The sequence below is a fragment of the Mastigoproctus giganteus genome, chromosome 13 (assembly GCF_048544385.1).
Source record: "Mastigoproctus giganteus isolate SK-2022 chromosome 13, ASM4854438v1, whole genome shotgun sequence".
NCBI lineage: Eukaryota > Metazoa > Arthropoda > Arachnida > Uropygi > Thelyphonidae > Mastigoproctus > Mastigoproctus giganteus.
In genome coordinates, this window is record NC_143587.1 from 35,208,695 (window position 1) to 35,234,194 (window position 25,500).

A 25,500-nucleotide genomic window follows, 5' to 3' on the forward strand; every position below is an offset into this window, starting at 1 on the left:
TAAATATGGAATTTCTTAATAATTTAGCACCAATGATAGACATCCTGCAGGAGCTCTCTTACCTTTCAGGTGATTTACAAAGTCGCAGCATCACCATAGTAAAAACAGATAAATTAATTATTTGAATTATCAATGCTACTGATAATTTGAAAAATTCCGAAGGAACTTATGAAGCCAAAATTGAGAGCAAACTGAAGTAGAAAGAATTTGAAGGAAACAAAATTAAAAGGAAGAACACATTTAAAAATTTACCTCATGACAAGTTATTAAACTGCACTGTTTTATTCTTAAAGGATAGGCTATTAATGCAACAGAGTAATTTTAAAGAAAATAATGATATCATTGACAATGAGGAATTGAAAGAAATTTTAAACAAAGGCTACCCAGAAATGTGGAATATAGAAGAACTTTCGTCTCCATGGCAAGAAGGTGAAAAATTAATAAGAAAAATTTAAGTTTTCTAATAAAATATGAAATAAAAATTAATGATTTTAGAGATTTTGTCGAAGACAGTTTATCTTCAAAATCGAGTGAAATTCCCTTTTCAATTAAAGCCAGAAATATCCTTGAAACCATTGCGATTAGCAGTGCTGAAGATGAGCAAGCTTTCAGCTTAACAAATAATACTGTAACAATAAAAAGAACATCTTTGACAATTAAACACATTGGAGATATGATGACCATAATTGATGGTATCAAACAAGTATTATGAGAAGAAGCTGTTACTAAAGATTTAACAAGAAACCAGACAATTAAGAAAAGTGAACATAAGGTCAATAGTTTACACAATGACTGAGTTGTATTACCACAGTGACACACATCCAAATCTCAAATTTGTATAACAAATTTGGACGATGACAGTCCTTGAGAAACTTATGAGTTGCTGTGTGTATGTATCTTTTCTATTGCTTCTACTCATTAATATTTTGTCTTTAAATTGTTACATCCACAAAAGTTTTTGATAGAATTTACAGCTTTTTTTGTGATATGTTATTTTCATTCTTTGAATCACTTTCCTAAAATAACCTATTTAGTTATTTCAGTTTCACATTCTGCACAGCAACTCATTGAACAACCTCATAATCGCTGTTTCTGTCATTAGAGACCACCTCCTATCTGACTGGGGACTATAGCAAGTCTTGAACTTCTTTTGGTTTTGAGAATTTGTTATACCAACAAATTCTCAAATTAGCACGATTGTTCATATCATACTCCAATTCATATTTTGTGTATTATGTCTATATAAGTAGTTGTAATACACACATTTGCATGTTATATAAATAAAAAACCTAGAGTAACTCACAGCAAATTACGGGAAGTAAGGTTCCCATGATTAAGATCAGCTAACTTTAGCCCCAACTGAAGATACCTATAAAAATTCTTCTGGTCTCCAACAGAATTTAAACCCAGGCCATCATAGCAGTGTCTTACCTTTTCAATAAATGGTAGATTAATGTTTTATGATGCCATCTGTTGAAAAGCATTACAATACTAAACCTGTACATGATAAAGTGAAATCAGTTCTCCTGTGAGCATCAAGACCATTGCATTTACTAGGCAGTTTAAATCCAGACACAAAAACACACGAGAGAAAGATGAAAAAGTCCTACTACTTTTCATAATTTTAAGATGCCAACTAAGGTTAGCCATTTTATAATTCAGAAGGTTTAAAGCTTTTAATTTTGCAGCTTGGCTGTTGAGCAAAGTAAAGCTCTTTTTCACTGTTTAATAAATGGATATGAAAATTCACTTGAAAATGGAACCACAGAGCAAGCTCAGAAATGTTATCGCAATAGTAAGGTTATATAGGGTAATAAATAGTCATACTTGTTGTAGGGAATTTAATTCCCGACTACACTTGGTAACAAACCATACAAATTTATATACATACATATATACATCCTATGAAATTATAATAAAACCGATTATTTACATGCATTACTATGACATGGCAACATCTAAAATTGTCACTTTAGTCTCATCTGGGGTTGCTGAAGCAGGGCTGAAAAATCTGTTGTGGAATGACAACTGAAAAAGTCCAGTTGTCACCCTGGTTATAGTCAACATAAGCAAATGCAAATTTATCCTTTCCATTCCTGTATCATTTACCAAGTATATTACCTGTCCTTTTTATCAATTCAGCCATTTGCCCATAGAAAGTACCTTGCTCCCTCTTCATCCATTCTTGAACTTCTGCATGCCTTTTCATTCTCTCTTGCTCTTGTGCAGCTTCTATTCGAAGTCTTTTCTCTTTAAATTGCACTTCTTGTTGCCAGCATTCTTTTTCAAATTCCATAAACTGTTGGAAATTCTTTTCCTGCTGTTCTATTAATTTTGTAGCCATTTCTACAGGTTCAAAAAATAAAGGCTCACAGTTTGTATGTTCTGAAAATCTCCCACAAAGGCTCTTGCTGTTTCTGCAAAAAAATAAAATAATAATAAATAAACAAAAACACATAAGTCACTATTGTTCTAAAACTACCTAAACAAGTGAAACAAAATAATTGTCACCAGTACAAATTCTATTTATAAATAGTGAACTAAAAATAAAATGTATTCTACTAGAAATACTGAATCCAGATTTTTGTAAATAACATATATCATATAAATACTGTACTGGCACTAAGGATCTGAAAATTTATGAAGAAGTGATTTAAAATGGTGAGAGATAGTACACAACTTGCATCTAATACAAAATTATTATTAGCCCGCCCTACAGCAGTAGCACTGGACCTACAAGATTCCTCCGCAAATTCTTTTCCAGAAAATAAATAACCCATGCTAATTGTTGAAGATAAAAATTTGTAGTTTTTTATACCTTTTAAATATAATAAAATTTTTTAAATTGTTTTCACAGAGTTATAGTGTGAAAAAAATAATCAGGTTTTGCACAACATTTGTTCTTCTACTTTTACCCATCATATTTCTAACATGGGAACCTGACAGGCTCCCACTGATGCTACAAAGCATGAAATTGTGTTTGTTTCTAGTTCAAGTTATTTACAAAACTCTCCCAAACCATAGAGAGTTAGCAGCATGAGTAATATTCAAATTTTGTGAGCTTCACCATGCACCAAATTTGAAATAACTTTTGAAAAATTTGAAAGTTGAAGTGAATAACAGAATGTAATAAAAATATATATATATATACTTTGTATATATTTTTTAAACTATTTACACACATAATAAGCATAAATATATGTACATGTTTGAAATTTTACATGGTTAATGGGATTTTAAACTGGAACAGGTTCATCTTTATATAAAGATTTATGCTTATATAGGCATTCTTTTTTCATTTGCAGCAAAATTAATTTTTTTTTGTTTTTTTTTTAAATAAAGTGTAAACAACAGCCATTTTTTAAATATTAAATTTTTTATTAAAATCTAAAAAATAACATAATAAATATGTAATAAGTATTGCAATCCATTAAGAAAAAATTATATATTAATATACTCCTAACAGAATTCAAAAACCCAAAAATATTTTTCAGAAATTAAAAAGAAAATTTGACACTACTGTCTTTGTTATTTCATGGGAATCTGCCACTACAGGGTTAAGAAAAAAAAAATTTTATTTTTTTATTTTTTTTTAAATTTTATTTAAAATCTAGTAAAATGGTCCAAAATACAATGATTCGTGGTTAAACAATGTTCTGAAATACGACTTTCCACAGACATTTTACACAAAAGTTCAGGTTTGTTGGTGGAGTCTGCTCCTATTTTTGTCCCTGCTGCAGAAACCCCAGAAAGTGGTTTGATCAATCTTCAGCAAACTAAATGTATAAGTTAAAATTATTATTTTAACAGCTCTGGAAGTTGTCATTTATACCCATGTGAATGTGTTCATCACAGAATGATTTGCATGTTGTGGGCTGAAAAACACCTGGAATAAGTTCTGGGGAAGTGACTACTCCCTACACCTGAGATCAGTAAATACAGCCCCAACTGAAGACTTCAGAAATTCCTCTAGCCATAGGAATGAAATCAAACCCAGACGTGTCCATGAGTGATCTGCAGTGCTAATAATGTTAAACCATTGTTCTGCACACAGAACCTAACTGCTCTTGTGAGAAACTTTTGAAATAATGTAAAACAGTAGGTAAATAACTCAACGAGACAGCAGGGTTGTTGACTTATATAGCAATTATCCAAACTGTTGGATAATTGCTTTAACTTCAAGTTCAGACGTCTGCGGCACTAAATGTTCGATATTCCACAGGACAGTTTTAAAAGTCAAAGCAAACATTAAAGCTATATCCACACATGATTATATCTGTTCAGTCACTATCTCCAAATGATTATGGGAATAGGATGGATTTTGTTAACATTTGTTTATCAAAATTAGATGAAAACACAGACCGGCTTAGCTAGCATGTTATGGACAAACAATGTTCATTTCCACCTTCAGAGTATTGTCAACATCAAATTGTCACTTTATGTCACAGTTTTCGATTGGTCCATATATTTTTTTGAAGAATATGTTAATGGGGCAACACAGAATGATTTCAATAACTGGGATAAAATATCTGGATGTTGGGAACTGATTTTCCTCAATTAGGCAAATGACAAACCAGTGACAATTTCTTCAGTACAGCTACAGAAGCACTGCTTCCTTTGGTACATTTAAATTTAGCATCTTTCTTTTGTAATACAGTTCAAATTTTGTCTTCTGTGAGAGCTCAGTGGATTTGCCTCTTTTTGGTGAAGTTCTTTTTTTTTTTGGTAGTTGTTGGCGCATAGGCTTCTGTGGCCATAATGCACCTCCCAAGGTTTTTGCAGTACTTTGATCCAAGCCCGAGGTGGGAATCGAACCCGCGACCTTTGGGTTTGCCAGGCAGGCACTTTACCCACCCGGCTAGCCCGGTCGGCTTTTGGTGAAGTCTGGGTTCCAATCCTGTTGGAGAAATTTTTAAAGGAGTCTAAATTGCAATTAAGAATTCCTATCTAAGAAGGAGGGAGGAACTTGGGTAGATTCTTCTTTCACTCCTTTTAACTGTTGCTGTTTTATACAACTTTTACAAAATGACAGTCAACCGAAATTGTGCTTGTATAGTATCTGAAAAATAAAAGCTTATTATTATAGTACTGAATACAAGCAAAAGGAAACATGTCTGCTTTGTATAGATATTCTGTTTGCAGGAAATCACAAAACTGTGTGACATAGGACAGTAATCTTGTGATCAGAATGGCACTGGCAATTCATTTGTGCAGATGCAATGAACTCTGGTAGAAAAAGTGTAATTTAGTAGCTGTAACTTTCCCCAATAAGTACAAGATTATTAAAAACAGAAGACCCAATCTGATCTCAAGGAATTAAAACCTGAAACCAAAAAATTCACATGACATTTCCAATTATAATATTACAAAAACATGACATGGTGACTAGATTTTTGAAGAGAAAATTGTTCTGAACAGGAATTCTGTTAGCCACTATTTTAGTTCCTGGAATCTCTTTTCACCTAATAAAATAACAAACTGATGGGTATCACATAGCATAGATATCTACAATTCTAAATTATTTTTTTAAAAAAATTAAAAACTTTAATAAAGTGAAAGAATTAAACTTAATCCTTTATTATATCTAACCTATTACTGAACTTTTTTTTTGGTTTTATGGTGATCCAATACCAATAGTTTACTGTAACTTGCAATGAATGCCCAGTTTATTATGTATACCCCTATCATAAACGCCCAACGAGAACATCATCCACCTGATAAGGCTATATATGTATGAACTTCTGTAAAAGAATGGGCTAGCACCATGACCCATGTGACTCTGAGTGCAGTGCAGTATAATAGTTGGCAAGAGACATGCCAGTGCAAGTATCACGGACAGTGCCACCCTGTTGGTGTATAGTGTTTCTTGTGAAGCAGCTCTGGGGGTCTTCCCCCAGCTCTACATCTGTAAACATTGTGATGCAATACTAGACAAGATTATATCTCTGTAAAGGCCAGAGAATGTGTGTTTATTGTATAGTCTGTGCCATGTAGTGTTGGGCTATGTTGGCCTGCTGTTCCTCCAGCTACTTGGCCTAGGGCCCGTGGAACACCACAGTCCCCTAGTTTTCATCCAGCACCACATGTAAAGTGGGCTGGACAGTAGGGAGTGATAGCTTTCTAGCAGGAGTGAACCCTGAATGTCGCCTGAGCTTATCAGGGCCCTTAGTTAAAAAAAAAAACACCTCTGAAAGTTTTTATTGGAAGAGGAGCACAGGGGTGATGGTTTGAGTTTGGAAAAAAGGTGAAGATAAAAATGGTGGATGATAGAAAGATATTCACCAGGAAATAGGAAGTTAAAGGAACAGAGGCACCCCTGAGGAGGTCCATCCTCTGGGGGGGGGGCTGTTAAGAGCAGAGAAAGCTCTGTGGTTGTAGGGCAAAAGGTTTGGGTTGAGAGGTGGGAGTTTGGCCAAGGTCATATATAGCAGAAACAAAGTCACAGAGCCAGGAGGCCCTGTGTGGAGGGGGGGGGAGATATGGCTGCTTTGGTTATTAGTAATTATTTAAATCTCACACTGGCCAGACCAGCTGCAGCCAGTGTCAGAAAATACTCACAAGCCATGCTGCAAGCCACGATAGGGAAAAAACATCGTGTCAGCAACAGGTAGGTTCCTAAGTTGGTTGCTCCTCTGCCATAGTCAATTTGGGGAAAGTCTGTCAGAAGAAACATACACATTCAACATATATGCAAGTGCCATGTACCCAGAATGCAAACACATAAACAGAATTTTTTTTGTATATTTCGGGGAAACAACAATTTGATGTTAATAACTTCTCACACATTTATCTTGTTTCATTCATCACCTTACATCCAGACAGACCAGTTCCCCTTAAATATAAATGATATTATTTGATACTCACACACATATCATAATAATAGGTTGTAGTGTAAAATCAGAACAGCTAAAAAAGAATGAAAAAAATAATAATTTTCAAGAATGTGAAATATAAATTGCTTCAAGTAATAATAGAGGGAAAGAGAGGAGTGGAGAGGAGGAAACTTTCTTGGCTGAAAAACATCTGCAACTGGACTGGCAGATCAGCTGAGGATATTTTTTCATCTCGCCCAAGACAGAGAAAAGTACAGCGTGGTGATTTAAAGAATGTAGATTACAACCTATCCTTTCATTACATTCACAGTTCTATTGGATTTGATGCATATTACACTGTACTTTTTTTTTTTTTTTTTTTTATTTGGATTTGGTAGTTGTTGGCGCATCGGCTTCTGTGGCCATATTGCACCTCCCAAGGTTTTTGCAGTACTTTGATCCAAGCCCGAGGCGGGAATCGAACCCGCGACCTTTGGGTTGCCGGGCAGGTACTTTACCCACTCGGCTAGCCCGGTCGGCTACACTGTACTGTGCCATTAAATATAAAAACTTCTTGAAAGACGGGCAACTTCCCTGGTGAGATCGGCAAAAGAGCATCCATATGAGAAAACACTTTGAATATGTGGGTTGCACAGCTTGGAAACTAGGCACCTTAGAGGAGACTTGATTGAGGTGATAAATGGGCCTTGATTGATAAATGGGCCTGTTGTACTGGAATCCATAGGATAACAAATAATTAAGCGTATAACCAGTAAAATAAAATATCTTTAATCACAAATAGATACTTGTAGCTTTCGAGGCTGAACGTGCCTCTTTGTCAACAGAAATGGAAACTTTAGAGATAAAATTATTCCAATGGACACAGTTGTGCGAGGGCCCGAGGTAGGCCAATCAATCATTAAATTGGTGTTCATTGTTGCTGCATGGACGTGCATAGTTTTTTCTCCAGCGCTCATCTAGACTTAAAATGGTTGCCTCTAAGGTGGAGTGTAGTCTCATGCCTTTGCAGTGGTTCATGGCTCTCGAATTACACAATATATCGAGTGACTCTAACCAGAGGTGGTGGCGAAAGTGTCAGGAGTGGTCAATTACTTCGTAGTCACGCTTGGGATTGAGGTCGTGGTGGGTGGACCAGAAGTGTTCACCGATTGTGGACTGGTCGGTCTCAGCAAGGCGAATCACTCTGTCGTGTTCTGCAAGGCAGTCTTGAAGACGTCTCGAGGTCTCTTCTATGTAGCAGCTGTCACAGTCTTTGCAGGCTATGCGGTATATTACACTGCTGTGTAAGGGAGGGGTGACCGGGGTCTTTACATTGGAAACTAGAGAGCGTAAGTTTCTACCAGGCAGCTGCACGCATTTTATGCGGTATTCTCGGAGGATTTTTGAGATCTGGCCCAACATGTCTGAATAGTAGGGGATGTAGGCGGTAGGTACATTGTCCTGAGTTGATGGCGGTCTTGGGTGGACTATGAGCTCCTGTGCTTGTAATTAGCACTTGTCTAATATGTGGGTTGGGTAGCCACAATTGATCAAGTCTGTCCTCCCTCTAGAAATCTCGTTGCACCTAGCTTCATCTGTGCTGGAATGGCTCCAAGTCCTGGAGAATAGAGTGCGGGCAATGCTGTTGAGATGACTAGGAGTATGGCCAGATCTGTAGTTTGTGAACTGACCGCACCACATTGGCTTACGGTATACTGAGGTTTCTAGATGTGGGCCCATGTGTTTTACTAGGACATCCAGGAATGGGAGAGATCCGTCTACTTCTAACTCTCGAGTGAACTGGATGAACACAGACAGGGAATTGAGATATTCTAGCAATGTTGTTTCAGAGCCACGTGGGATGACGGTGAAGATGTCATCGACGTATCTGCACCATGTTGTAATAGGTACTGGTGGATTCAGGAATATCTGTTCTTCCATGGCGATGTTGGCCACAATGGAACTAATAGGCGCACACATGGCAGTGCTTGCTGGTATACGGAATCCTCAAAGGTAAAGACGCTGCCTGACAAGCACAGGTTGAGGGCTGTACAGATGTCGTCAGTGACTGATGTAAATAGCGACACTACATCAAATGACGCTGTCAGAAATTGAGAGCTCTTTAATAAGGTGAATGAAGTCGCTGCTGTTAGTGACAGTGTGGGTGGTATTTCCTACAAGAGGTGTGAGGAGTCGTGAAATATATTTGAATAGTTCATACGTAGGTGCATTGCAGCAGGACACTATGGGCCGGAGAGGAACACCTGGCTTATGGATTTTTGGTAAACCATAAAACTGTGGTAGTTGGCAGCCTGTGGCATGAAGCCGCCGCCGAGTCGGAGCAGAAATTTTCTTTGCTTTAAACAATGCATAGACAAATTTATTAATGCATTATTCCAGACGTCCTAAGACTCTGATGGGTGGATCCGTCACGGGTTCATATACACTGGGGTCTTGTAGGAGGACCAGGGCTTTCTCTGGGTAGGCCAGCCGGTCCAATACGACAGTGTGACGTCCCTCGTCAGCAGAAAGCACGACAATAGTGTTGTCCTTTCTTATAGAGGAAAGAGCAGTGTGCTGACGGTGATTAAGGTTTGAGCTGGTGGGCCGTGTGCTTCGGAGGATGGAGGCTGTTTTGAAACAGATTTCATTAGCAGCTTCTTCAGAGAGGTTGGTAATGCTTGTTTCTACTCCCATAGCAAGCTGTGTGATCTGTGGCTTTGACGGCACGACAGCGAACTTCATTCCAGTGGTCAAAACGTTGACTGCTCAGATTTAGAATGAAGGAAGCCGCATTAGTTGAACGGGTGTTCGTTCTTGAGGAATGAAGCCCACTTCTCTGTCATAACAAATTTCCGTTGTTGTCAAGAACGATAAGTATCAGAGATACAGTTAGCTTGGCGCCAAATAGTATGAACAAGGTTAGTAAATATTATAGGCTTCCTTGCACCATATGGCCATTACTAATACTAATTGCAGGTTGAGTAATTAGTCTGTTTCATTTCCCACACATGCTCATACTTTGACATTTCCCTTCTCTTGCAATTTGCACATACTACAGGCTTATGTGTATGTTGACAACTGCAATATGTGTGACGACTCCCAGCACAGTGACTGCAGATTGGCTTGGGATGCCTACAAGTTATCGAGGTGTGTCTGTAAGACTGGTATTTGAACAGATTGTCACAAGGTGAAATGAATTTTAGTCTGTAAGCCATCGTATCTACAAAACTGTGACCACGACCCATAAGTTATTTGTAAATACGGCCTGATACTTCTGGGCAGAAGCCAAGGTCACAAAAGCTTGGTTCTTGATTTGGTAAGCATATCATGTTCAAGATTATCACTGATAGGACCAGAGCCAATCAAGCTCAACCTGATGGCAGGCTTTAGAAGTTACGAAATGCCATGTTCTTTGGTGTTTTCATTCTTCAAGGGCTTGTGGCTTCTAATGAGATGGAAGTTTCTGGCAGATGAATTCCTTCTTACACTGATGTTAAATGTTCATCACCTTGCTGGACAGTGATGCCAGCAAACATACTTCATATAGCTTGCATATCAATGACCTGGTCTCCTACCTAGAAGAGCCATTGACTGAAACTGAATCACTCTAAATCAACACAAATGACTCTTCCCAAGGGGAGGAAACAATTACAGCATATATCAGAAGTCTGGATCCATATGGAAAATGAACAAAATACACTTAATTCATTTATGTTCAAATTTATTAACATTAACGTCAGTACACATAAGAATTCTTGTGCAAATGTTTCTTAACACATTTGTTACCACCTCTTCTTTAGAGAGTATATAAACATGCTGTAGTTTTTGGACTGTCGAGGAGCAACTTCTTTAGTGTTGCTCAGCAACATTCCAAAAATTCATAAATAGCAGTTGAAAAGTAAATATCTGGAATTCATAATTAAAAGCAAACATACCTTTGGGCTGAGCTGTAAATTAAAACAAACCTCAAAATGTTATCAAAAGTTTATTCAATGAACATAAGCTAACCTCAACACAAGCAAAAAATAAATAAAACTGTGACCAAGTCTATAAACAAAAATCAAGTGTTCAATCAGTGTCCCAATATCGAGCAGCTGTTAATTTCATGTGTCTACTTTTATAGTGTGTGTTTGTTGATCACTTAAGAATGACTGCCCATATCACTTGGGCACCTTTCTGATGCATAACGGCATACCACTCTGGTACTTTTGACACTTATATGATTAGAAGCAGTGAACATGTTAAGACAGAAACAGGGTAAAATAATGGAGTCACTGGTTAAAGATGCATTGCAGGATCATCTAGACAAGACTGCAGCAATAATTCAGACACAGCATGGGTTTGTTAATGGAAAGTCTTGTCTGACAAATTTGATTGGTTATTATAATGTGGTTACAAAGGAACTGGATGCAAAAAATAATTTTGATATCATATACTTGGATTTCAGGAAAGCTTTTGACACTGTTGCTCATGGAAGGCTACTGTACAAATTGGAGCAGAATGGTATTAAGGGTAAATTGCTACATTGGATAAAAGGATGGTTGATTGGGAGAAGACAGAAGGTGGTAATCAATGGGTGATGCTCTTCATGGACTAATGCTATTAGTGGAGTCCCACAGGGTTCGGTGTTGGGTCCAGTGTTGTTTTGTATATTTATCAATGATATTGATGAAGGTATATCAGGCTCAGTGTCAAAGTTTGCAGATGATACAAAGGTTGGCAGGGTTGTTAATGACAGTAATAGCAGTGTGCTACTGCAACAGAATCTAGAAAATTTGCAGATGGGCAGAGAAGTGGCAACTGAAGTTTAACCTTGACAAATGCGAAGTACTGCATATGGGTAGAAGTAACCCCAGAGAAACGTACCAACTGTGTGGTACTACACTTAAGGTAGTAGAAAATGAAAAAGACCTGGGAGTAATTGTGCAGTCAGATATGAAGTTTTCTGAACAATGCAGACAGGCTGCAAGAGCAGGTCATGGGGTTTTGTCATTGATATATAGGAATTTTGCTAGCAGGGAAAAGGAGGTGATTGTCCCTCTGTATAAGGCAATGGTCAGGCCATGCCTTGAGTACTGCGTACAGGTCTGAAGGCCTCATTTTAGGAAGAGTGTAGATTTGCTTGAGTGTGTACAGAGAAGGGCAACAAGATTGGTGAGGGGAATGAAGGGAACCTCTTACCAAGAGAGGCTTAAGTTCTGCAAATTGCAGTGGCTGGAGACTAGGCACCTGCGAGGTGATCTGATTGAGGTGTATAAGGCCTTGAATGGGTTGAGCACGCTGAATTCTGATGGGATTATTCCGCTTACTCAGATTACGAACCTAAGGGGGCATAAATTCAAATTAAGGAAAGACAGATGTAGAATAGATGTGTGGAAATTTGCCTTTAGCCAGCGGGTGGTTAATTGCTGGAACAAACTTCCATCTGTCGTTGTGGAAGTTGCTAGGTTAAATAAATTTAAGGAGGAACTGGACAAACATTTAGAGAGAATTGTTTTGTAAATTTTTTTTTTTGGCTGATGCTGCATAAGCTTGCTTATGCAACATCCCACTCCTTGCTTATCCCACTTGCTTTCTTGCATCACATGCCACTACTACTACATTAACCTGATAGCATGCATTCAAATCATTTTTCTTCAGTGCTACAATAAACTTTGGTTTTGAGGCTATAAACCATTAACTTTTAGGTTTCCCAAAACAGATATTAGGGGTTAGAGGTATTTCAGTAACTAAGAGAAATGCTACACACATTTCTCATTAATCCATCCAGACTTCTCATATATCCTATACAATTCCATCAAAAAATCTTTTTGATGACCATTAGAAAGAATTTTAGCATGTCCAAGATGAGCAGCTAACATTCAAGAGAATATTAGCTGCTCACCCTAAATGGCTGAAAAAGAACCCTGGTATAAAACCTCACAGGCATTAACCACCCTTAACTGGCATGAAATACATACAAAGATTATTTATCCAATCCCCTTTATATGTCAGTTATTTGATCTCAGCATCATTGTCTTGGCTTAAATTCGTAGGCACATCTTCCACAATATCAAGGCGTGTTCCACACACCGCTACACTAGGGTTGGGTACCATGGCAGCTAGCCCTCAAAAGAAATAACAACCAATGCCTTGCATCCCATATAGATTCAACAAGCTACTAATTTCCTTCATTAAAGTCAATGGAAATGTTTTGGCACTGCCTTAAGGCCAAATGCATTCTAATCTGAATCACTTGGCTTACCTCCATTAGATGTTTCCAAGCAATACAGTAGGCTCATTTAACCAACTTTTTCAAAGACAAGGTACAACTTTCCACCAGTATGGAATTACAGGGAAGCCATTCTTCATTACGCATATCATCTGACATTCTCTACCACAGTAAATCCCCCACCAAAGAACATTCTGAATTGCGACTGAGCTCAAGGATTCACTTAGCAAAAAAAAAAAAACATACCAAACTAATAATAAAAACAGTTAGAAGCTAGAATGCTATTTTGAAGAAGCCTAGTAAACTATTAACCTATCCTGTATAACCTTAAAACAGAATGATACTTATCCTAATGCAATGCAATGCAATGTGAAATATGTACAAATTTAATTCACTTGATATCAATTTATTGCCAAGACTCAAGTAAAAGTACAGTGACACAATCAACAGTGTTAGAGCAGGTGGAGTTGGATCTCATAACAGATGTTCCCAGAACAATAGTCAAGTATATGGGCACCATAGCAAGTAACATCCCCAAAACAGCTGAGGAGGAAGGAGGGCTTGCATCTTTAAAATTAATAAGAAAACAAGCAAAAAAAATTAAAAAATAAAATACACATTAACAATGATAAAACATTATGTAAGCAGTTTTTAACTAATAACATTATCACAAAATCAGATCTAAGACAAACAAAAGATGAGCACTGTCACAAAAAATAATTTATAAGTGAAGTGTCAAACTTAGATAGAAATAGAACTGACTGAGACCTATCTAATGGTTTGACATAAGAAAACTAGAGTGCTTTTGAGGAACAGTGTAAATTAATATATTTTAAGACTAGATTATATAAGAATACATTTTGGCAATTCCTTTATAAATCAGGTTAAGATAATTGTGATCAGATGCAAGAAGGACAGGAGCAAAGTTTAAAGAATTGGTCCTTGGAATCAGGTAGAGTACAGTGCATATCAATTCAATGAAATCTGTTGGGTAGAGAAATTAGTTTGCATTTGAACTTACGTGATCTGCAGGGAATTTTCCACCCAGTTAATCTTCAAAAAACAAGACCATCAACTTTTGAATTATAGATTTTACTGAGGAGGAATAAATTTATCTGTGGAATATCAATTTCAAATGCAGGATAGTTTAAGCATTCATCCATAGCTGTTTTTGAGATGAATTCACGGATGGCTTGAGGAACTGAAATATTCAAAGGAGGAGAGGTTTTAATTTTAAATTAAAATTGCATTGGGAACTATAATCCAAATTGGGGGCAAACAGAGAATGGTTGGTTTTACAATCAGGTTAAAATATTCAGTGCTTAACCAAGAAGTAGATATTTTAAAATTCAAATCCCTGTGTTATTTTCTCCAGTCACACACTTTACATCAGAAAATCTTCACTTTAACTTACCTTCATCTTGGAGTAGTCTTTCAGGTGAGGATGGGCCAATAGATTCCTCTTCCATTGAGCCACTGGCACAAAAACTTGTGGGCACTCCAGAATGCTTCAACAGCTTCCTACCATTTTGCCGCTCACATTCATGCTGATTTTCTTCAAAGTAAACCTGCAACATTTCAAAATCAGTAACCCTGTAGCCTTAGAATCCATAATTAAAATCATTTACTTAATTCACTCTAAAGAAATTGCTTAATTCACATAAATTTTTACTTTTCATTTAAAAAAATTAATTTAATTTAAGAGCAGTTCTGTTTTGAAAGATTTGAAAATGTATTTATAAAGTTAAATATATTATTGAGATTATTTATACTGTGGAATAGAAGGTAAGCTTTAGTTAAGTTCAGTGGCTACTTGATTTCATACTGCAGTAAATTGTTGCAAAGTCGGGATTTTTACTTAAGATCAAAACCCATACTAATTACCTCATGTCTGAGCATTTCTTTAGTTTAAATAATGTCTAAACTAATGATAACACCTTAGCAAGGGTTGTAATCTACAATACAGTCAAAATTACTCTCAAGCATTTCATACCTATATTAATACCAGGGTTACCAATGATACCATGGCATAAGTTGGCATGACAAACTAAAAATGATGCAATTGATTTGCTCATGAGTAAGGACCTTATTGCTTGTACTTTGTATTCAAAGGTCATCCTTACAAGAAATCATATGACTGATGACTTATTTGTGTATTAGATCCAGAGAGTGAGACAATTTAGATCTCTGCTAATGCTTGGTGCATTAGCAGAGAAGATCGGGTTGATACCATAAAGCCACATAAAACTAGGCAAGTAGTGACTAGTGTCTATTGATATGATATGCTACAGAATACACTGCTGATTTAGATGATGAATACAAATCATGGGCAAGATGTTTTGGTTTAGGAAGAAACAGTTTCTTTTCTTTTCAGTTGTGAAGTAAACTGGAATGTGTCCGCTTAGATGCAACAATCAAGTGCAAGCAATCAATTGTCAGTTTTCAAGAATTCCCACAAAGTTAGCTTTGCAAAGAGATAAGGTACATTGACACTTCCATTACAACAAGTATGCCCTTAAACTTTCACCCCCGCCCATCCCAAAAATTTTTTCTTTGGCTCAGCAACACCGGAAGGTTGAATGTACTATTAAAGATAAGGTTTTCACTCAGATTACTAGTCCAATGAATTGCAAGTTATGTTCATAAGAATTAATATCCTTACAGCCACACCCATGAGACTAATTGCAATGCTTATTTTTAATGAAATTTTAAGAATAATTATGTACGTTACAAGAGAACACATCAATACATACAATAATTATTAATATGTATTGATGTGTTCTCTTCGTCTAAAATATTCCAAACATTTTCTATAATTATTTACATTAATAATACAGATCAAATAGTAGTAGATATCTAATAGTAAAAAAAAAATCATTCTTAATACATTTTTAGGGTCCACAGTCTAATGAAGGTCCCTTATAATGTCACTCCGTTGTCTGTCTGTCCATCCATCACAGCATTATATCTCTGGAACCACTCAACCTATTGACTTGAAATTTTGCATGGGTTTGTACATCATGTGGGCCAACAACACCATATTGATCGTTGTTGACAAAAATTTGTCTGATAAATGGGGGGTAAATGTTGACAATCTATAGCTTGTTATACACCGTTGGAAAGAGCTCAATGAGTAGGTTTAAAATATAATCTTAAAATATGGTGGCACCAGACAGGAAAATGTGAGTAATTTTCGTGTCCCCACCCTCTATTTCCGTAGCTAATGGAGCTAGAAATTTAAAAATCACATTAGCTATGCTTTATTCAATGTCTATCAAGGGAAAACTATTCCAATTGAAATCTATCATTTACATTTTGTGTTAAAATTAAAAAAAATTTTTTATTGCACTTCAATAGTGCGCTTCTTTGTACTAAGTAACTCTCCCTTTGATGACAAAAAGGTTGCTAAATAGTTAGTTAATAATTCTATAAAGGTCATTTAAAAATTTTGTGACGAGTAGTATATTTTAACAATTTTCAAAGCTGGAGTTGGTCCCAACAAGGAAGTACTCTGAGAGTCAGTGCTGAGGCGGCAGTGGTGGAGAGGCGCCTTTGCAGAGTCTTGCGTGGCCCTTGCCTGCCAGTCACTTCTTCCCCAAGACTTTAATCGCTTCTCCAGGAAGAAGTTGGAGTCGCTTCTCCCACCCTTATCATTCACAACAACCGGAAAGACTCAAATAGACAACGTTTTTGTTAGTTTCTCAGTTTTAACCCAAGCCAGGGTACTAGAAACTTTTTTCAATTACCATAAAGCTCTCTATTTGAGATACTACACCATTCATGACTACGGACCCTTCATCCTGAGTGCCCGGCACTCAGTGGCTGACCGATTTATTAATATTTGCCATGGAAACCTTACATAAAGTATTACATCATCCACAACGCCTCTGGTAAATTATGGCACCTTCCCAGGGTGTCGCGATGCACAGTTTGAGAACAGCTGGATTACTGCAATGGAATAATTTATAGTTGACCTCAATTTACAGTTAACCTGCGGAGTAAATGACTCATTCTAGTGATTACTTGAATATTAAATCCTAAGCTATTTTCTAAAAGACCAGTTATTAAACAATGTACTCCATGATTGAGAAATAAGATTATGTTATAACATCTGATTCTCTTCAAAGATCTGGTGCATAAAATAGATATATCAGAAGTTTTAAAATAAGAACACGCTTTCACTTTACACAGTTGGAAGCTGGCCATTGGGTGGTTTCAATTCTCACTACTATTACAATTTATGAGTTACTGACTTTTTGCCTCCGATTCTCATGGAAAACTAAATGATCTATAACCATTCACCAAAATTTGTTTTTTCAATTTGGAGTACTGCAATAAATCATTATATGTTATATAATTAATTTTGTTTCCCCCAAATGCACATAGTAGTAGTGGTAATGGCAAATGATGCAAGAAAGCAAGCTTATATAATATCAGCCAAAAAAAAAAAATAATAAAATCTACACGGTTCACCCATCTGTACCCACCCAAGAATTTTGTCTAGTTCTTCCTTGAATTTATTCAACCAATCCACTTCCACAACAGATAGAAGCTTGTTCCAACATTCAACCACCTGCAAACTTATGTACATCTATCCTGCAACCCTCACGTGTGCAGCCACAGCAAGTGGAAGAATGCCATTAACACATTCATCTTACTCAATCCATTCAAGGCTTTAAACACTTCAATTAGATCTCCCCACGGGTGCCTAGTCTCGAGAATTTCTAGATAAGGGCACCCTTTTGTTCCCTTCACCAGTCTGGTTGCCCATCTCTGCACTGCTTCCAGCAGTTCTACATCCTTCCTAAAGTGGGGTCTCCAGACCTGTATACAGTACTCAAGGTGTAGCCTAACCATTGCCTTATACAAAGCGCTAACCACCTCCTTATCCCTGCTAACAAAATTTCTGTATATCAATGACAAAGCCTCAAAAGTTGTCCTGGCAGCATGTCTGCTCTGCTCAGAGAATTTCATGTCTGACTTCACAATTACCCTCAGGTCATTTTCATTCTTCACTACTCTGAGTGTAGTACCACACAGTTGATAAGTTATTCTAGGGTTACTGCTACCCATATGCAGTACCTTGCATTTGTCGATGTTAAACTTCAACTACTATTTCTCAGCCCATCAACCCAATACCACCCTGCCAACCTATGTATCCTCTGCTGTCTTAGCCATTAAGCTTGATATATACCTTCATCGATATCACTGATAAATATTGAAAACAACGATGGGCTCAGCACTGAACTCTGAGGAACTACACTAATAACATTAGTCCATGAAGAGCAGAGCCCATTGATAACTACTCTCAGTCTTCTTCCATTTAACAATTCCTTTATCCATAGCAGTAACTTGCCTTAATGCCATATTGCTCCAGTTTGTGCAGCAGTCTTTTATCTGCAACTGTATCAAAAACATTCCTGAAATCCAAGTATATGATGTCAAAATTATTTTTTGCATCCAGTTCCTTGTTCACTGTATCATAGTAACCTATCAGATTGGTTAGACAAGACTGTCCCTTAATAAATCCCTGCTATGATTGCATGCCTGTACAGATGGTCCTGCATTACTTCTTTAACCAGTGATTCCATTATTTTCTGTGAAACAGACATTAAGCTAACAGGTCTGTAGTTACTCACGTCACATTTTAATCTCCCTTTATGAATTGACGATACATTTGCACATCTTCAGTCCGTAGGAACCTCAACTGAATCCAAGGATGCTCTCATAATTATCACTAAGGGTTCACTTACCTTCTTTACTGTCCCCCTTTTACTGTCTACCTATTCCATCCATTCCAGGTGCCTTTTTTATCCATCCTCAACAAGTTCTCCTCCACTTTCCTTTCAGTTATCACAAAGGATAACTCCTCGTTAGAGTTTGATAAAGTTCTGACATACCCTTCTCTAAATAATTCCTCATGTGTGAATGTAGATGCAAAATACCTATTCAATTTGTCAGCAACCTGAGCAGGGTATTCAACAGTTAACACATACACATCAAGTGGCCCTATGTGATTCAACCCCTACTTCTAATATAAGCATAGAAGTCTTTGCTGTTTTTCTTTGCATTCTTTGCCAGAGACCTCTCATAATCTGCCTTAGCTTGCCTAACCTCCCTTGTGACTTGATTATCAATTGCAAATATTTATATATAAATCTATATCCTGAAATGAAGCCATTTGCAATGAATCCTAATGAAGGAAAGTGCTAATGAGGAGGGAAAAAAAAGGTCATCATTATTAAATGTATACACTGAGTGATCACTGAATTATGACCACACCTATGAAAACTGTATGTGACCCATTGACCACGTGACCTACGAGAGTGCGCAGTTAGTCAACCTACGTAGCATAGATAAGGTGTCAGCGGTTCAGTAGGTAGTAAAATTCCGAGCGTGATGGGTAAAAGGAAGGATTTATCGGATTTTGATAAAGGACAGATTGTGGGAGCTTGATGAGCTGGTGCCTCAATTTCCTAAACAGCTGAACTGGTGGGGTGTTCGAGAGCTGCCATAGTTATAGTGTACCAGGACTAGCATCAAAATGGTCAAACGACTCGACGACAAAACTGCAAAGGTCAGCGAAAGGTTGATGTTAGAGGTGCCACATCTGATGACTCATACAGGCGCAGCACTGTTGAAGAGTTGACTACCCAATACAACATGGGCCAACCTGGAACAATATTTGGCATGACCATGCATCGCACACTCGCACATATGGACTATACCGGCAGACGACCCCTACGGCATCCTCTCCTAACCAAGGTTCATTGGCGTAAAAGACTCGCTCGGTACAAAGAGTATGCAAGTTGGACGTTAGAAAACTGGAAGGTGTGCTGGTCGGACGAGTTATGTTATTTTCTCCACACAGTGGATGGTCGTGTATGGATTTGGTGTCAACAACATGATGATCTTCATCCATCATGCATGGTATTAAAAGTGCAGGCCGGTGGAGGCAGTTGTATGGTGTGGGGCATGTTTCACTGGCAGGAACTCGGACCCTTGGTGCATGTGGAACAACATATCACTGGTCTCTGCTTGCTGACTGTGTACACCCCATTATGTTACACTTTTTCCTGAATGGCGATGGCGTCTTCCAAGATGACAATGTGCCGAGCCATCAGGCACTTGATGTGCAGGAATGGTTTGAGGAACAGCATATCGATTGGCCTCCGAACTCCCCCAATATCAATCTCATAAAGCCCTTGTGGGACACTATGGAAAGGCATATCAGGTGTCTGAATACACCAATCACCTCCATACCTAGTCGCATTACATACGGCTTGGTTGGCCATCCCTCCCGAACGCTTTCAACATCTTTCCGAATCAATGCCATGTCGGACAGCTGCTGTACTGAGGACCTACAGAGTATTACATAAGTAGTCATAATTCAGTGATCACTCAGTGTATATTCTCTTGGCAGAATATATTCCATCCTGACAGCCAATTTTTTTTCTTTTAAAAAAGTAATGTAACTTGATCAGGGTTTCAGATTTCTGAGAAGCAGAATTGTTCAGTATTGTCTACACATGGATCAATGTACATCAGACGGTGTGTTATAACAATGGCAATAATGCTGGGGAGGGAAATATGCTGTACTAATAATGTAGCAACAATTTTTTTTTGTGTGTACATATCTCCAGACACTCTCTTAAAATCTAATATAGTTCATCAGTTATAGGTGAAATAGTTATAATATATTTCAAAATACATTTTAAATTTACACATTTTAGTCATGCCATAGAGCTTGGTTTCGCCAACTAAATGTAAACAACTGATAAAAATACAAATTTTAACATTGCATCTTCAAGACATCAATCGAACATTTCTGTGTTTCAATCCAGATGACCTTGAAAATTCTAAAAAATTTATTGGTTTCTCTCATTTATTTTTGTTTGATACTAGATTTATACAGGATAAACTTCCAACTAGATTTATGCAGATCCGGTACAGTCATACCACACTTCTTGGATATAACACAGGTGTGACCACACCCTTCCAGACAAATAAGAAGTGCAGTTTATGGCAACACTCTAACTTCACAATAGAAAGTGGCAAAAGCAAACATCTATACCCAGTGGCGGATTACCCATTAAGGCACGTGCCTAGGGGCCCCAAGCCAAAACATTTTCCTATAGTGTTCTAAAATAGATTAATGTTGTCAGTAAACATAAAAATCTTGATTAATTTAAGCGAAAATTTAAGCAAAAAATTCAAAAGTACAAAATTTCATTTATTTGCCACCTAACTTTTATTTTTTATTATTATTTTTTTTATTATTATTTTTTTGGGGAGACCCCCAAATATAATTTGCCTAGGGGCCCCAACTATCCTTACCTCTCAGAAAGAAGTCAGCTACTGCAGTGGTTGACAAAGTGCGAGGCACAAACAAAAGTTCATGTTCATAAATTCATTCAAAGTGAAATAGGGAGATACAATGAAAATGATACTAAGTTAAAGAAGACAATTACATAGTCGGGAAACCCCTGAGCCACTGCACTCTCTTTTTTCAGTATATTCGGTTTAGATTTGGAAAATTAAATGCACTAGGCATAATCCTTATGGGTTTTGATAATTAACTATATAATATCGGTGTAAATACACCATAGTTAACCCATATATTTGAGCTACGATTGTAGCGTAGAAGGCATCGTTTTAAATGTATCTCATAATGTGGTTGCCTTCACAACAAGATAGCTACTATTGAATTACTTCAAATAAATAACGCTTCTCTAGTAGAGAAGACTACTGTTATTTATTTTCAGCATACCACCACCCAGACGATCGTTTCGAAGCTTTTTGGCTCTGTCATCAGTGGGCGGGTAGGTAATACAATATGCCATCTCAGTTGCGAAGTTATAACTTCGCAACTGAGATGGCATATTGTATGGAGGTGGCACGCTGAAAATAAATAACAGTAGTCTTCTCTACTAGAGAAGCGTTATTTATTTGAAGTAATTCAATAGTAGCTATCTTGTTGTGAAGGCAACCACATTATGAGATACATTTAAAACGATGCCTTCTACGCTACAATCGTAGCTCAAATATATGGGTTAACTATGGTGTATTTACACCGATATTATATAATTCGGTTTAGAATAAATTTTATAAACAATAGGGACAACTTGTCAGAAACAAATTATTGCACATTTAATTTCTCCACTACCTTGCCTCAATTAGATTTAAATAAAAAAATATAAAAATGAAATACTAATACAGTACACTTCTGAAAGGAGGATCAGCTATATATTTTTGTCAACTGCTACAGAACAAGACCTTCACAAGTGTTACATGCCTGCTTGTGTTTGATGACACTGCACTGATTATACAGTCTGCTAATATTACATACAAAAGTGTTACAAATGTTGAAGTACAGTACACTCATAATAATACTGATTTTAAAGTAAATTTATCCTAGAACACTTATTTAAAAAATTAAAGATTGGAGTGAGGGAGTAAAAAAAAAATTAATTCTTACCATGCTTTAATTTTTTTAAAATATTTAAGTGAAAAAAAAAAAAAATATATATATATATATATTAATGATTACTTTCAAAAATATTAACTTTAACAAAATAAAAAACTGAATTGTAGGCCAAAAGTTTTGGACATTAAATTTATATTTTTTATTGAATTATTATTCAAAAATAAATTGTTTTACTTTTAGAAAAGTTTTATTTAATTAAGCACATGCAAGGCTTTGAACTGATCGAGAAAGCTCAATGCTCACAACATTCTTCATCTTGCTCAGACTACAAGAATGAGGAGTATAAATTCAAATTAATTCCATCTGTTATCATGGAAGTTGGTAGTTTAAATAAATTCAAGGAAGAACCAGACACACTATTGGAATATATGGACAGGTTATTTTTCGTTGATGCTGTAAGCTTCTCTTCTTGCATTGTTTACCACTAATAATACATTTTAAAACCTTATAATATATTTCAAAATGCATTTTAAACTTATGCATTTTAGTCATGCCATAGAGCTTGGCTTCACCAGCTAAATGTAAACAGTTGACAAAAATACAAATGTTCATATTGCATCTTCAAGACACCAATGGAACATTTGTGTCTCAATCCAGGAGGTGACCTTGAAAATTCTAAAAAATGTGATAAACTTGATTATTGGTTTCTCTCATTTATTTTTGTTTGATATTTTTTAATTAAGTTTAGCAAATTACAATTAATAGCACTGTTTTCAATTCACTGAAAGTGTTAAAAATTAATATTTTATAATGAAAATGGTGTGAGACACCCGTTTTTGGAGGCACAAGTGATTGAAAGTCAACAGCAATACAGTTTTGGTCCCTTAGCCATTAATCAGAAAATACAGACATCTGTCTGTCAGATACCTGATGTAAACAAAATGTGTGTTCTGGTTATGATGTATTGTAATGACAACTGCCATTTGTATTTCACATTTGAAATATGAATGGCAGTTGTCAGGTTTTAAGATGACTATTACATCAAGCACGTTGTACCAATACAGTATTACTACAGGAAACAAATTATGCTAATATAATTAACAGTTTACATTTTTCATATTTTTTATTTTAGATTTTAACTTAAAAAGTCAGGTCGCTCCATTCCTCTCTGACTTGCTCGTTAAATGGCATTAAAGTATTTTGTCATGCTTCTGTTATTCTTGCTCTCAATCGAGCACTTTCTCTTCTTTTAGGAGTATTTTCATGCAAAATATTTTGGCATGGTTCTACATTTTCAATAGGTTGTAATACATTATTAGTAGGTGTAAAAATAGATGGGACAACATCATTTACCTTAACCAATTTAGGCACAGAAGGCTCATTGCTAGGACTTATAATCAGTTGTGATTGTCTTTTTTTTCTTTCTTGGTATCTTTCATGATCAGATTGTGATTTCTTGGAAATCTTATTTTCAAATTTATCAATAATTGCTTTGTTTTCATCATTATCAGGATTGTTAAGTGCTGCATCTAAAGCTTCACGTTCTTTTTTTCTGGATTCCTTCATTCTTAAACGATTTTTTTCTTTTTTATCAATGATTGGAGTTTTAGTAGAGCTATCAACAATTTGTGATTCATTTTTTTTGCTCTTTTTGTATCTTTCCTTTCTTAGTTGTGAAGCCTTTAACTTATTATTTTCATATTTTTCAATAATCGCTTTGTTTTCGTTGATATCAGGATTTTTAAGTGCTGCTTCATACTCTTCAAGATCTTTTTTTTTCTTCTCAGCCTTTCTGATACGATCTTTCTCTTTTCTATTACTGCCATTATTAACAACATTGCTAATTGAATCGTTGCCTTGAGACATGTAGAATTCTAAAATTAAAAACACTAAAAATTAAAAGCATTATTTTACAAAATATTCTTTTATATATAGAAAAATTTAAGAGTTCGTAAAATTTTATCAAAAATATTCACTTTAATTATCTCCTGCTTGCGGAAAGTCTTTGAGACAGACCTACCAATCACTTCGTTGTAGTATGACGCAATAGCAGTTAGCCCCGCCCTGAGGAAAGCAAAAAGTGTGCACGTGAAAAAACACTATTTTCCAAAAATATTCTTTATATAAAAAAATATAGATAGAAGATAAAATAAAAATAAATTTTCTGATTATACTCAGGTACGACCACATGGTTAGAGGTTTTCACGTCGTTTCTTGTACATAAAGTGGTATAATAAAATTACCGTACTCGTTGCGAGTTCTCTATGCTGTCTGAGTTTAGATAGTAATTTCCTGTGAACGTCAAATTTTACACATCGCAGAATCCATTCCCTGACCCAGCATTTTTTGCTTTTCCATCGCGTTATTAAGATGGCAGCAACAAAAGCAGCTGCAAACATTACCTTCCTTCCTTCTAGCCATGGCTAGCACTAAAGTGATGCCTAGTGTAAGTTTATTACTTTTGCCAACACTTGAAGACGAGAAGTGCCAACACTTGAAGCTTAATGTACACTCATTCTTACGAAGCCATTGAATACCATTTCGTCGACCATGTTACGTACCTTATGATATGACATTCTAGTGCAACTCCTAAACGAGGAATCGTCATCATCTTCTAGTTGAAGCAATCTTTTATTTTTGTTTCGTTCGGAATATTCCTTCATCCATAATCTATTTTGCTTCTTTTTCTTCTGTCTCCCTTTAATAAATACATAAGCGGCAAACACTCCCGCACAAATAAGTGGATCCACCGACATCTCGAACTGGTAATTTGAAGCAAAGTATGGCCACTGTAGTGATGTCTCTTTCAAAAACGTGCTTTCACTTTGGCAAAAGCACTTCTTGCATACATGGGATAATCCTCAGAATGCTTTTTTATATGCGAGACTTTGATTACTTATTGGTTTTCTTTTAACATGCCTTACTGGACAGTGGGATGACTAAAAATTGACATTTTCCGAAATTTAAGTATACGCACTTACTGTTTAATATTTTTATATACAGCGTTAGTTTTTAAATTATAGGTACATTACATTTAAAATGTCAAA

General features: G+C 36.3%; 1 protein-coding gene across 1 annotated transcript; it reads right to left on the reverse strand.

Moving 5' to 3' along the window:
• Positions 1-1,908: 1,908 nt before the first annotated feature.
• LOC150075959 (uncharacterized) lies at positions 1,909-25,210 on the reverse strand. Its single transcript, XM_090387782.1, has 3 exons — positions 25,015-25,210; positions 14,441-14,594; positions 1,909-2,417 (listed from the first exon to the last, which is right to left on the reverse strand). The coding sequence occupies exons 1-3, from the start codon at positions 25,207-25,209 to the stop codon at positions 2,347-2,349; spliced, it is 420 nt and encodes a 139-aa protein (XP_090243908.1). The 5' UTR covers position 25,210; the 3' UTR covers positions 1,909-2,346.
• Positions 25,211-25,500: the final 290 nt, after the last annotated feature.